The sequence below is a fragment of the Spinacia oleracea genome, chromosome 6 (genome assembly GCF_020520425.1).
Source record: "Spinacia oleracea cultivar Varoflay chromosome 6, BTI_SOV_V1, whole genome shotgun sequence".
Taxonomy (NCBI): domain Eukaryota; kingdom Viridiplantae; phylum Streptophyta; class Magnoliopsida; order Caryophyllales; family Amaranthaceae; genus Spinacia; species Spinacia oleracea.
Genome location: NC_079492.1, coordinates 46623526 through 46637078, shown reverse-complemented (window position 1 = coordinate 46637078; position 13553 = coordinate 46623526). Strand labels below are relative to the sequence as shown.

At 40.2% G+C, this 13553-nt stretch overlaps 1 protein-coding gene across 1 annotated transcript; it reads right to left on the bottom strand.

Moving 5' to 3' along the window:
- Window positions 1-451: 451 nt before the first annotated feature.
- On the bottom strand, window positions 452-11310 carry LOC130463118 (TPD1 protein homolog 1-like). The gene is made up of 4 exons (XM_056832161.1): window positions 11280-11310; window positions 11104-11159; window positions 3341-3452; window positions 452-855 (listed from the first exon to the last, which is right to left on the bottom strand). The coding sequence occupies exons 1-4, from the start codon at window positions 11308-11310 to the stop codon at window positions 452-454; spliced, it is 603 nt and encodes a 200-aa protein (XP_056688139.1).
- Window positions 11311-13553: the final 2243 nt, after the last annotated feature.

Here is a 13553-nt window from a genome sequence, read left to right as displayed (position 1 = left end):
TCTTTTAGCTGGCCTACTATTGTAACAATGGGTGTACATAGTCTAATTTAGTCAAGGAAATGGGCAAAGATATACGAAGTACAATAGCAACAAGAGTGACAAGGATAGACCACAAGCCTACCCACTGACAGAGCCAGGAAAACGATCTAGAGAAACCCCAAATAATTAATCTACAGACCAGAAGCCTAAAGAAACCCCAAATAATTCGTGGATTTCAAACATATAGAGTAAATTAGACAACACTAAGTCCAATTGATTCATCAAATATTAATAATAAAAGGAAATACCTTGATGAAACCAATTTCATTGGCATTGCTACGGAAGCATTTCATATCTGAAAGTACACATTTTAAACAAAGATCAATTGAGACATTATGAAAATCTACGACTCACAAAGCTCTAACTTGACTACTTTATTAACTATTCCCATTCCGCATTATCACTTTATAAGTCACTCAAAATATGCAAGTAAATGACTAATAGTATAGTAGTATCTAATTATCAATAAGCAACTCATTGATGAAATAGAAAGCGGGTAACTGCAGATATTAGCATACTGAAATTTAAAAGACTGGCCACTGTGGAGGGTTCTGCCAGCATTGATCACGCAATCATTGAAACGGATGCGCTTGAAGATCATTGGGCCGATGGGGAAGGCAGAGCTGAACCACCCATAGCAGAGATGAATCTGAGAGATAGCACAACCAGATGCGCACACATTCACAATCCCTACGGAGTAAGTGGGTATACCCGAGGGTAAGGGTGCACCGGGTGCTTGGTTAATGATCAGATCGACCTTAGAGAACTTGTTGGTATCATCCCAAATCCGGGTTCGCTTGTCAATGCTCTTTGGTGCTGCACATAAATAGAAACAAAAGACAAAGAATATACTTTTTAATGATTTGATGAATACTGGTAATCAAAATATAGGCACTAAATAACACCAATTAAAGCAAACAATAGAACGAAATTGATGTTAACTGAAAGCATTTGGAGACAAAATTAACTTTTTTGAATGTGATACGAGGGAATCAGGAAAGATACTGGAACCAACAATCCATCAAAATAAACCAACTAAAAGAAAACATCGAAGGGTTTGTAGATCAAATATGTTCCGCCATATTATTGTTTATGATTAGTCTTGATTCTTTTCCTCACACAAAATTTGTACAATTGAGCTAGATAGTAGTAACAAATCAGCCAAATACTATTGGAGCAAGAAATCAACAACTTCTATTTTGAAAAATCACAATGGGTAAACAACCATTGATGAGCCACCACCAATGTTCGTAGTTAGTTTGATAATATAACATCATTTAATCCTTAAATAATTACATTCCTCAAGCACAGGAGTACGTACGTTAAAAGTGGGTTTTACATCACTAATCACTAAATTTAAACTTAAACATCCCAATAACAAACATGTCAAAGAATGCATCAAATTTTCCATTAAAACAGAATTGAACATTCATTTATAAAAATCAAAATTACAAAAAATAGAAAAATTGATTAAAACAATTGCACCAAGGAATATCATCAGCATCAATCATTCTAAATTTCTAATTTCTTTCCACACTCTTAAAAAAGTGAATCATTATTGTAAAGGTGTCTTCTAACCCCCATTTCAAATAAAAAACATCAAATATGAAACAATACAGTGAAATAATCAAAATGCAAAGTGAGCCATTTCAAATAACAGTTCAAATTTTCAATTACAAACTCCAAACAATCAATTAGAACAGTATACATTATGCCTGATAATAGTAGTTACCAAAAGCATTTATATAAATAATCCCAAAATATGAAATATTACTTAACATTCTAAAAAACAAATCAAACAAAAAAGAGAAAGTAAAGGGCAAAACCTGGGATAAGAAAATATGTTTAGACCACAGAACTTAGGTTTAGAAGTATCTACATCATCTGGATCGGGTTCGAAAATTTTTATTACCTTCCAAAATGTATGTCATTTGGGTTCAATTTCATGAAATGGGTAATGCCCTTTAACTTGTTGTTCCTTCTTATCTTCCGCTCTCTCCTCTGATTTTTCCAATTGACTTCTAATCTTGCCATATCTTCTACTTCTAAGCTTCAAACTGATGTTGTTAACACTACAAAAACCCGAATTAATGGCGAGTTTATGAAAGATTTGACTTTTAGGTAAAAAAAATAGTTTTGTTAGGGTTTCCACAAACTCGGATACGGTAATTTGAAGGGAAAATTTTCCAATTAAACCACAGATTACCCAGAAAAGAAAAGCAAATTCATCTGGAATACTGAGCTTAGCTAAACGGAAACAGAGAGCGCGAGAAAGATAGTACCAAGCACGGCATTGAAAATGAGAGTAAAAAAAGTTAGGGTATGGAGGAGAGATGAGAGCTTGGTTTGTTCGAAAATGGAAGAAATGAGATACTGGTGAGTGGTGAGGATATCTCAGAGAAAAAAGGTGGCAGAATCGATAAGGCCAAGGGTAACAACGTAAGTACACTATTATTAAGGAAAAGACAAAAAATCAAACATGAAGGAAATTGGGGGCAATTCAGATAATTCACTATTGTGTGAATAGTAATCAAAGTATGAGGCTTTATAAGTGTTAGGATAAGTGATAAGGAATAACACAAAACATACACATTTTAACCGAATACAGCAATTAGCTCAAAGAAGATGCGTACATCCACAGCCCATGGCACAAAACATTAGCATTGTCCATACGAGTATAATAACTCCAATATTCCACTCATCAATGATAACCTAAGGCAGTAGAAGTCACTATTGAATCTATCCTAAAGAAATGGTAAAACATTTAACGGCAATTAGCCCAAGAAACAACACCAAATACACCCCCAATCTCCACTTAAACAGAAACGTACATGAAATTGAATGCGAGATCGTTTCACATTTACTTGGCGATAGCTTGTTTCACTCATAAACCTTCACTAGGACACAGTACAGTCTAGCATCACAATTTCTTAACAAAATTTCAGAACAAGTACGAAAGACGCTCCTCCTCAATGACAATTATACCATAATTAATGTTTTCCATATAAACTATACTCTAAAATGGTAGTTCCTGTCAATACTCATCTTCAAAATGTATACTTTAACTTAAACCAAAAACGGCAGTCTTCAATCCGTGGTGCCAATTTTACAATAAATCAAACATTTCAATTCCAATGGCCTATAGAATGTTTCCAAAACCAAACAAATGCAATAGTTTATAGACAAACTATGACCAAATCTCATACTACGTATTAAACTATGCCCTTGCAACTACACCAATGCAAAACAAATTTAAAATCTCCAATTATTACGAACTAACAAAAGGCGAAGCAAAGTTTACCTTCACAATCTTCATCATCTTCGACAGGAAAATCTAACCAAGTCTCAGGATCATGTGCAATATTCCCAGAAAATGTCAAAACCTCATCAGTTAATCCAACAGCTTCGTTAACCTAATCATCATCCTCCTCCTCAACCTTCTGCAATCCCAACCGATGCAAACTCGAAGACGATTCACAATTCTCTATAACACTTCGTTTATTTCCGAATTCTGAATAATTTCTATCTGTGTTTGAAATAGGAGCATTGACCGACGATTCTTCGTCATCATCTTCGTTACCCGAAACCGAAGAATCAGTCGATTTCGACCGATTTAACACAGGGAAAACTCATTGATCATGCGATTGTGAAGAAGCAGAACAACCCGTATTAGGAGGAGGAGCGAGAAAATTCGCGACACCCCATAATTGTCGAGTTATGGTTTCTTTAAATTCGCTGAGATAGCTTATACTGAGAGCTTTAATTGTGCTAACGTAAAGGTTGAAGACGAAATTCAAGGAAGTCGTTAATGGTGCTGAAAGTGAGGAGGAGAGAATACGAATTCGTCGGGAAATTTGACGAGGGTGGTTAGGTTTCGCAGCGCAGCAAGGACGTCGGTGGGAGGTTGAGAAAAACGTGGGTGGTGGAGTTAGAGTTAGGCGGCATTCTGCCAAAAAAATAGAGAGAGTTAGGCGGGATTTTTTTTCCCAAAATTAATTTGGTTTGCGTCCTCGGAAACACATGTGTTCCACGTGTCTTTATTTGTAAATAGCGACGCTTTAAAACGTCGAAATATTTTGCGACTCTATAAAGCGTCGCAATTTACAAATTCATATTCGCGCCCCACCCCTCTATGCGACTCTTTGTTAGACCGTCACAATTGTTCCATCTCAATATGTACCTTTTTTTGTAGTGAATGTTTGTTTGCTCGAATAAATGTCCTTTTGGAGATTCGTTTCCAAAATGACAAGTGGGTGAAAATAGACCTCGAAAGTCTTCGAGGCGAACAACAAACATAAACGGACATTCCGGAGGCTTTTCGAAGTGCTTCAGAAAATCCGAACTTATTCTTTAAGGACTTTAGAAGTGGCTTTAAAGAATAGACATCTCTTAGAAGACTTTACAAGTGCTTCAAGGAAAACGGAATATTCAAAGGACTTTCAAGTGGCTATTGATATTCTATTGTTTGATGTTCTATACCCAAAGAGGAATAGAGTTCAAGTCACTGAAACTATGAGATTCTTCTATTAGATAGTGAAGAAACATGGAGTTCAGGTCACTGAAGCTATGCGATTCTTCTATTAGATAGTGAAGAAACCTACAACTTGCAGTCAAACTATTATCATGTAGATTAATGAGTTTGTGACCTGTAAGAAAGCTATGACGAAACCCAGATTCCCTAAAATGGTTAAAGGCCATATATAGACTCAAATGTTTTAGATGGTTAAAGGACATAAAACATAACCAATGTTTTGATGACAAAATTGAAATTTTGTTGATTTGCAAGAATAGTCTCACACCTATTGGTTGCAAGTTGGTTTTAAGGATAAAAACCATCAAACATGGAATTGTGTTCACACACAAAGCTAGATTAGTTGCTAAAGGTTACACGCAAATTCATGGTATGGATTGTGTTGAAACCTCATGCAAAATCCTAATGCTCAAGTCTATAAATCAAGCAATGATTGCATATTGGTACATATGGAAATTGGATGACAAAACGTATTCCTCAATCAAATGTTGGAAGAAACTATGTACATAGTATGTCATAGGATTTGTGGATCCAAATAAATGCTTAAAAAGGAAAGCTAGCTTATAAAATCTAAGTACAGATTTAAGTAAGCAATTGGGAATTAGAACTGTATTTTAGTGAAGCTAATAAGTATTTTAGTTTCATAAAATGTACATGATTCTTATAGATATATAAGAAGTTTAGTGGGAGTACATAAAACTTAATTGGTCCTACGTGTATCACATACATATCTCTCTATTGTGAATTAACATTCAAATGCTAATGACTTAGATTTGAAATTATTCATCAATGATGGACCATGGCGAAACTTAGTACATACTGGGTATTAAGATCTACATACAAAGATCTTATAATATTGTTTTAGATTAAGTAATGGCATTTACTAAATCAAACACGAAAGACTCCATTGGAGATATTCGACCCATGTGAATAAATCTAAGTAAAGAATGTTTGAACTATGTATAAGCATTTACTAAGTTAAACATCAAAGAATCTACTAAGATTCTTAACCTATATTATATGTCAAAGAATTTAGCTGGACTTAGTATCTACTGAAACTAGATGAATAGAATTCAATTGGGAATTATTCTGCAAAAGAATTTATCATGTATGATATAATATGAGGATCGCCAAAAACATATCGTATGACTTTAGGCATGACGAACATATACCAATCTCTATTGATCGAAGTGAAGATCAACTAGATTGAGATCAAGAAAAACTTATGGTACTTGAAAAGGTACATAGGATTAGTTCTTGACTCAAGGAAATAAAGATATGCTAAATATTGATGCTACACGCATAAACACTGGCAAAGGATCAAGAAAGATCCCTTTGGAGTTAACCATTGGCAATAACGAGCTATAAAGCATCGTGTTTTGAAATGGCAACATGGATAGGAGGCCATGACTTGTTGCGTGGGAAATTAAAATATTAATTTCTATGTTCTAAGATACAGTGGAAAGTCTTCCACATATCTGTGAACTGCTTGGATAAGAAAAACCAAACAAAGCCTCACTAGCAACCTATACGGTTGATGTAAAAGTAATTATTGCCTAAGAAGCAATGAAACAGAGTTGTTTATGTTAAAGAGTTCTTCATTGAACTTTGGTAGATCACATGTCTGCTGGCTTGATGGTTCTTCATTGAAAAATGCATAGAACCACTCTTGAAGCAAGAAAAGACTAGATCACAAAATAAACATACTCAAAAGATCTTATCATCTATCTCGAAGAACATTCGATGAAAAGGATATTAAGATTGGCAAAGCATGATAACTAAACCTATGCAACAAGTGAGAAACAACACTCACAATGTGGCACTGGAAATCAAGCCTAGCTTTGAATTCCATTAATTGTTTTAAAGATGGGTTAGAGGCCCATGGTTGTAAAACATTGGGGTTGAACATTTATCATATATGAAATGTATTTTCATATTCCATTTAATCTTGGTTTAGTATTAAATGATGAGTCCCTTCAATTTGACAATATATTCAAGATAGACTGTCAGGACCAGTCCTGTGACTAAGAAATGTCTATCAAGTGAACTTGAATGTCAAAAGTTGAAAATGGTCCCTGGTCGGAGTTTTCTATAAAGATGGACGCATAGAAAACGTTAGACAACTAGAATGCAAGATGACTAGTAGTTATGTTTCTTGAACTATGTGAACATGGGAATGTCGTAATCATTTGCATAGATACTTACTTTGGGAAGACTAGTATCGGACAGACCTATGAAACTTTACTGTAAGAGATGAAAATCTGTCATAAGTAAATTTCATTAAAATTATTAGACACTAATCCTCAATACCTGAGTGATTTGAGATGACTTGTTTGAGAACTGCTTACTTTGACTTTGTCAACCGTCGCACCGTAAAAGGAGGCTATAAAGGCAACGCTCAGGTAATCACCTATCAAACGAAGTCTAATCTCAAGATCGCAAGATTGGGATTGTCCTCCCATAAATCAGGATGAGATGCTGAAAGTTGTACAAGGCCACTCGGAGAGCTAGAAACTGTAAAATGCATGACCGTGCTCAGATGGATCATAGGCTATGATTATCTGTTTATTTGATCAGTTGAACTTTGAAACCAAGAAACACCTCTGGACATAATAAGGATGACAACTCTTACCTTATGTTAAAGAGCAAGCATCGAGCGACAAAGGAATTAGGAAATGCACACTTGTCCCTAAGGACAAGTGGGAGACTGAAGGAAATAATGCCCTTGGTCCAAGTATGCATTTAATGTTAAAGTCTAATAAATGCGGTTCAGTATTAATTAACAAGTTAATAATTCAGTGAGATCAAGTGAGCTGAATGCCTAGCTAGAGGCCGCTTCAGTTCAAGTGGAATTAATGATATTAATCCACAGCTTACTATTGACTGAACCCGTAGGGTCACACAAATAATACGTAAACGGATCAAGTATTTAATGGCACTAAATACTCCATCTATGGATATTCGGAATCGACGGATCTTGGTTTCAGTGGGACCTGAGATCGTCAAAGGCAAGTAAATGAATACTCTGGAAACGATGATATTGCCGGAAACGGAAATGTGGATCGTATCGGAAATATAAATATTATCCAAGTCGTAGATGTTGCCGGAAACGGAAACATGGTACGTATCGGAAAATAATATCGGAAATGGAAATATTGTCGGAATCGGAAATATTACCGGAAACGGAAATATTGTCAGAACGGAAATATTATCGGAATCGGAAAATAATTCCGGAAACGGAAATATTAAATATTTGTTCGAAACCGAAATTAATTCCGGAATCGGGTTTTTAATCGGAAGCGTATCGTACGAATTAGCATCGGACGAGACTTGCTAGACGAAGGCCCAGCACGAAGCCAGGCCCTCGCCCAGCAAGCCATACGCATCAACACACACGCCAAAGCCTCGCCAGGCCCAGCGCAAGGCCAGGCCCAGCAAGGCATGGCGCACGCGGAACGTCGTAGGCTACGACAGACATGGGCTGCGAGCAAGTGCAGGTCGCGTGGGCCGCGAGGCTTGCGCGGGCTGTGCTCGTGCTCGTGCTCGTGTGCAGTTGTGTGCAATACAAATCCTAAAGCTATTAGAATTCGTTCTATGATTAAATCCTAATCCTAGTAGATAGAATTTATTTAATAGAGTCCTAACATGATTCTAATTAAACTAATTAGTATTCTAATAGGATTCTAAATCCTTTTCCATGACTCTATAAATATGTGCCTAGGTTCACAAATTTACACACCAGAATTCAAGTATTCAAAGGTAAGATTTTTAAGCAAAAATCAGCCAAACACTTGCACCCTAATAGCCAAAAATTCTAAGAACCTTAAGGGCGATTCTAGTTGCTCAAGCTTAAGGCGGATCCGGACGTGCTGTGGACTATCTACGGAGGGACGACACTTGGAGTCCTAAAGACTTGTTCTTGTTCGGTTCGGGCGCAGCTAGTGAAGGCACGCTACAAAGTGTATGCATCTAAATTATGTTATATGATTATGTGCAATTAATATGTATCCAGACATCTAGGTTTTTCCGCATGATTTATATTTTTCATATGTATCATAACCCAACACACACAACGCATACAATTCTAAACATTCAAGCATACAAAAACCAATCTTCAAATTTTGCAAACCAATTCAAGTTCAAAGCCATACAACCATACAAAAATTAAAGTTTCAAATCCATACAAAGACAATCCAGCCTATACAAAATCAACCCAGGCAAGCTGGAACTCGCTACCATGCAGGGTCTGTTCGAGTCGTCATCAACAGTGACATCAACCACAGGCGCCTTGTCACTGTTCCGCCTCCTGAGGCGCTCCAGATCCCGATCCAGCTCTGTCCCAAGGGTACTAGGATCCTGCTCTGAAATACGAAGTGTGCCAGTGGAGGGATGAACTCCCTGCTGAGGAGAGGAATACTGATACGGCGGCGGCATCGGCATATACTGGTACGACCCAAAGATCTGAGCCTGGCGCATCCTCTCCATCTTTGCATAGTAAGTCCAGGAATCTGCACCCCAAGGCTGAGGACCACTCCCCCCGAAATAGTAACCAGAGGAAGAAACAAAGGGCCGTGAACTGCCTGCACCTCCAAACGAATGCCTGGTGGGATCAACATGCACAAAAGGGGAAGCTCCCCGCTCAGCATCAGAATGCCTCTGATGAGCACCAGCACCGGACCCCTGTCCCAGATCCAAGCTCGGCCCCTCCTGCCTCAAGGACGTCTCCGCCTAGGGTTCTCTGTCAACAGATCCTCTACGGTCTCGAAGGCGCTCCTATACAAAATACAATTTGAAGAATCAACATCCAAGTCCGGATTTCCAGAATACAAATTTCAAGATCAAGAAAGGCACCTCTCTGTTCCGGCCAAAAATCTTCCGGGTCAGCTTGGCACAATGCCTCTTGCAAGAATCAAGCAAGAGCATCCAACGACGCACTCTCGCCCGAGGCGCCTGCATACAAAATCCAAGATCAATTTCCCAATAAAAGATTACAAACAGTTTCAAGAAAATACAACAGTACTTACAGCGGCATAATGCTCAGGTACAGCATCATATGATTTCCGGCGCGGAGGAGAAGCAAAAGGGATGGTCTCCAACACCTCTTCCCCGTCCGAGTTCTCATAGCTGAGGATCCTGTCAGCATGGGGAATGTCCTCAAGATCAACCTCCTCCTCCTATATACAATCATACAATCATACAATCATACAATCATCCAATCAATACCAGAATGCAAGAATACAAGAATAAAAGATACAAGGTTCAAAGCTCACCGGCAGTACGAAGCGTACTGGTGGAGCCAGCCTCCTCAGGAAGTCGTCATAGCTCCCCTTCCCGTGTACAAAATCCCTCCAAGAGCAGCAAACAGCATCGCCCCTAGCCTCCACATAGATCGGGCCAGCTCTTCATCCAACGCCAGCCTGGACCCCGGTGGGTCCTTGGAGATAAGTCTCTCCCCCGAATTGTGCTGAGGGGACACTCTCTCCCCTAGGTACCACATGTGGCGGTACACCCCTGGAAGAAAAACCCGCCGCCCAGACAGGAAATGGGCACGAGCAGCCGAGGCAGGTATAAGCGCGTTGGCAAAAGGACGCCATACCACCTGCAAAGCAGACAACTCAGACAACAATACAAATACAAAGAGGGCACAACAGTACAAGAATATTACCTCGTCAGCAGGAAGGACTCTCCAAGCTTTGCGAGAGGCCGCCAGAGGCACACTCTTGCGCACCGCTCCTATCCAAGAGGTAGCATTCGGGTAAGCCACATCTCTAATACGATCTGGCGCCAAAGTCGAAAAGTGCTCATATATCCAAATATTTCAAGAAGCAAGCAAAACATCATTCAAGTTCAAATACAAGCATACAAGTACAAAGTACAAGGTACAAAGAGTCTTAAATACCTCCAGCGCACTCCACAGAGCAGCCATGCTCGGGTCACTCCCCAGCGTAGTCCGGGAAGCCCGCTTCATTTCGTACAAGAGGTGGCTATATGCCAAGCCACCCCAGTTATAGCTCGAAACAGCTCTCAAGTCCCGCAGAACGGACAAGAACCTGATGTGCACCCGACTGTTCCTACTCAGGACCATCACTCTGCTCACCAAGGCTAGGAGAAAGAGCCTAACCCTATGCTCCGCGGATACACCCACACCGCAGATAGCCTCCACGATCACCGTCACGGAAGTGTGGGCATCATCGTCTGACAAGTCAGCAACAGGGCCAAGCAAGTCCCTGGCAGCGGCAGAGCACCACGTCAGCTCCGGATCAAAGGTCACGTTCCTCTCAGAAAAAGGAAGACCCGTGATCATAGAAAACTCAAAGGGGGTAATGGTAATCTCCCCCCATGACATGTGGAAAGTGTTGGTCATATCCCACCACCGCTCTAACAAAGCCCACAGTCGGGGCTTGATCCCCGTTCTCCTCGAAGTACCTCCCATGGTACGCCAGAAGTCGGCCTGGCCCGTCTGCGACCAAATCTCCATGGCCTCCTCATCAGCACGAAGAGCTTTAAAATCCCTCTGAACCTCCACCAAGGACCAGAAAGTACGAAACGGATTTCCATCGGCCTATAGGTGAACGAGTTAACTCCAAACCTATACAAATACAAAATACAAATTCCAAACGCATTACAAGACTCACCATGCCAGCGCAAGGCCGCTGAGACAAGTGCCACTCCGGCCGAAACACCACGTCGGAAGGGCTCCAACCAGTACCAGCAAAAGTAGGCGCATCCCAGGGAACCATACCCCCGTCTGGCGCGTTTATTGCAGCCGCTTCATCATCCAAAGCGTCCTCCTCAGCAGCTCGAACCACCGACGATTCGGCGAGCTTCCTCCGAGTGTGACGAGGCATACTAAATCAAGTGGAGTACAAGGTGTCAAAATTCTAAACTGGGGGCTATCCTATACTAGCCTAAACAAAGTCAAAAAATTCAAGACAAATCCCCAGTGGACCTCTAGTTCAAGGTACAAGTTCAACACCAACGCCTAGACTACCCACGCCAAAGCAGGTATACAAGTTCAAACACCAACGCCTAGGCTATCCATGCCAAAGCAGGTATACAAGTTCTACATCAACGCCTAGGCTATCCATGCCGAAGTTGATACAAAAATATACATTCAAGAAAACTTTCAAAAATTCAAAACTACAAGTTCCAACAGTTCAAGTTCAAGTGGCTATCAAACAGTCTTCTACAAGATTCAAGAAGCTTAAACATACAAGCATCATTTCAAAGTACGATAAAATCAAAACTACATGCAATCCTAGAGTTATTTCATAAACAAAACATGAAATACTTACATGGATAAAGGCAAGAACAAGACCAAGGGAAGACGTACAATTCGACCTTTGAGAGAGAAAGAAAACAAGAAAGCAAGAAGTGCTCCTCAAAATGGCACGGCAAGGGGCACTTATATAGTGCAGCCCCGCGCCGTATGCCGCCCCAGCGCCCACCGCTTCACGCTGCATGCGCGAATCTTCCGCGCGCGCGGTCTCCCGTGCTGATTGCGCGTCATTTGCTGCTATGGTCTTCCGCACCAAGCATCAAACATCGCATCAGGCCATCCATCGAAAAAACGGGTATACACCCGTATCTCCAAGTACAAACAGATGCATATTTCAAGAATACAAAGTCCAAAAAATACAACGACTCAGGCGTTCAACTCCCAACGGACCCAAGCTCCGGGAAAGTCAGTCGACATTTCAAGTTCTAAGGGCCAGTAAAAAGCTCTTATCCCCAGCAAAGCACATCCCCAACGGATCAACTCCGGGCGTTCAAATTCAAAAATTCAAGATTCAAAAAATTCAAGATTCAAAATTTTCGATGCCAAGCTCCGTCCTGAACTGAAGGCGGAAAAGTACAAGTACAAACCGAAGTCATCACCAACCGCACCGAGGTAGACTCTATCCTTTTTTCTAATGCCTGTTTTATGCAGGTACCGACGTACAAAGAGTGGTCTTGATTGCAGAACATCTTGGTCATTCTCCGTCCCTTTCGAAATACTTTGACTTGCGCTTTCCTAACCGAACGCTCAGTCAAAGTGGGGGCTTCTGTAGACACCTAATTTGTGTCTCCCCTTTGGGATGATGACGATATCATTATCCTTACTAGGTGATTGGAATAACTCCAGGCGGAAATCCCAATTGCTAAGAATACTTCCAAAATTCAAGATCCAAAATCCAACCCCCGAGACCGTTCCCCTTTCGGTTCCCGGTACAAAATACAACTTTCAAAATCCAATTTCAAAATCCAAGTACAAAATCATCTAGTAGACCATCCCATTGGTTTTATTAGGCCTTTTCCACTCAAAATCATATATATGGCAAGTCAAATTCGGGCGCCGACCCACAAAACCGAGCATGCCGGGCCCCGTCCCGTAAAACCGGAATTCAAAACCCGAGAAAGGCTTGTTTTTAGACGCTTAATGATGCCTTAACCTCCAAGAAAATACAAAACGCCAAACCTAGTACTATTCGTACAACAGGTACAACACTACAAGACGAAACAAAGACGGAGCCCGCGTCCTTGCTTTGGCGGCATTCAAGCCACGTCAGCAGCGCACTGCGCTGGTCCAGCGTGCTGCGCTGGCGTGTGCTGGCGCCTTGCACCCATTCTTCCTATAAATACCCCTCATTTTCAGCATAATGAGGAGACGTCGTAATTCTGACATTACGCCTCAAAATACAACTCAAAAACTCCTCAAAAATACATATAAAATTCCTAAATTCAAAAGCAATTGGGAGCTCTTGCCTAAACCTAACTAGGTAAATCCGAATCCCATTCTAATCAACTATGTTGCTTTGATTTCAAAATTATTAGCAAGTTGGTTTTTTTTTAATCATTAAAAACACCACTAGCAACAATCATACATGTTTTCCAAAAATACAAACTTTTTCAAAATACAAAATGCAAACTTTCAAGATTCAAGGTTGTCCAAAGTTGTTTACAATCACCTCTTTGGACTAGAATCACCTTCAAGTATGGGGTA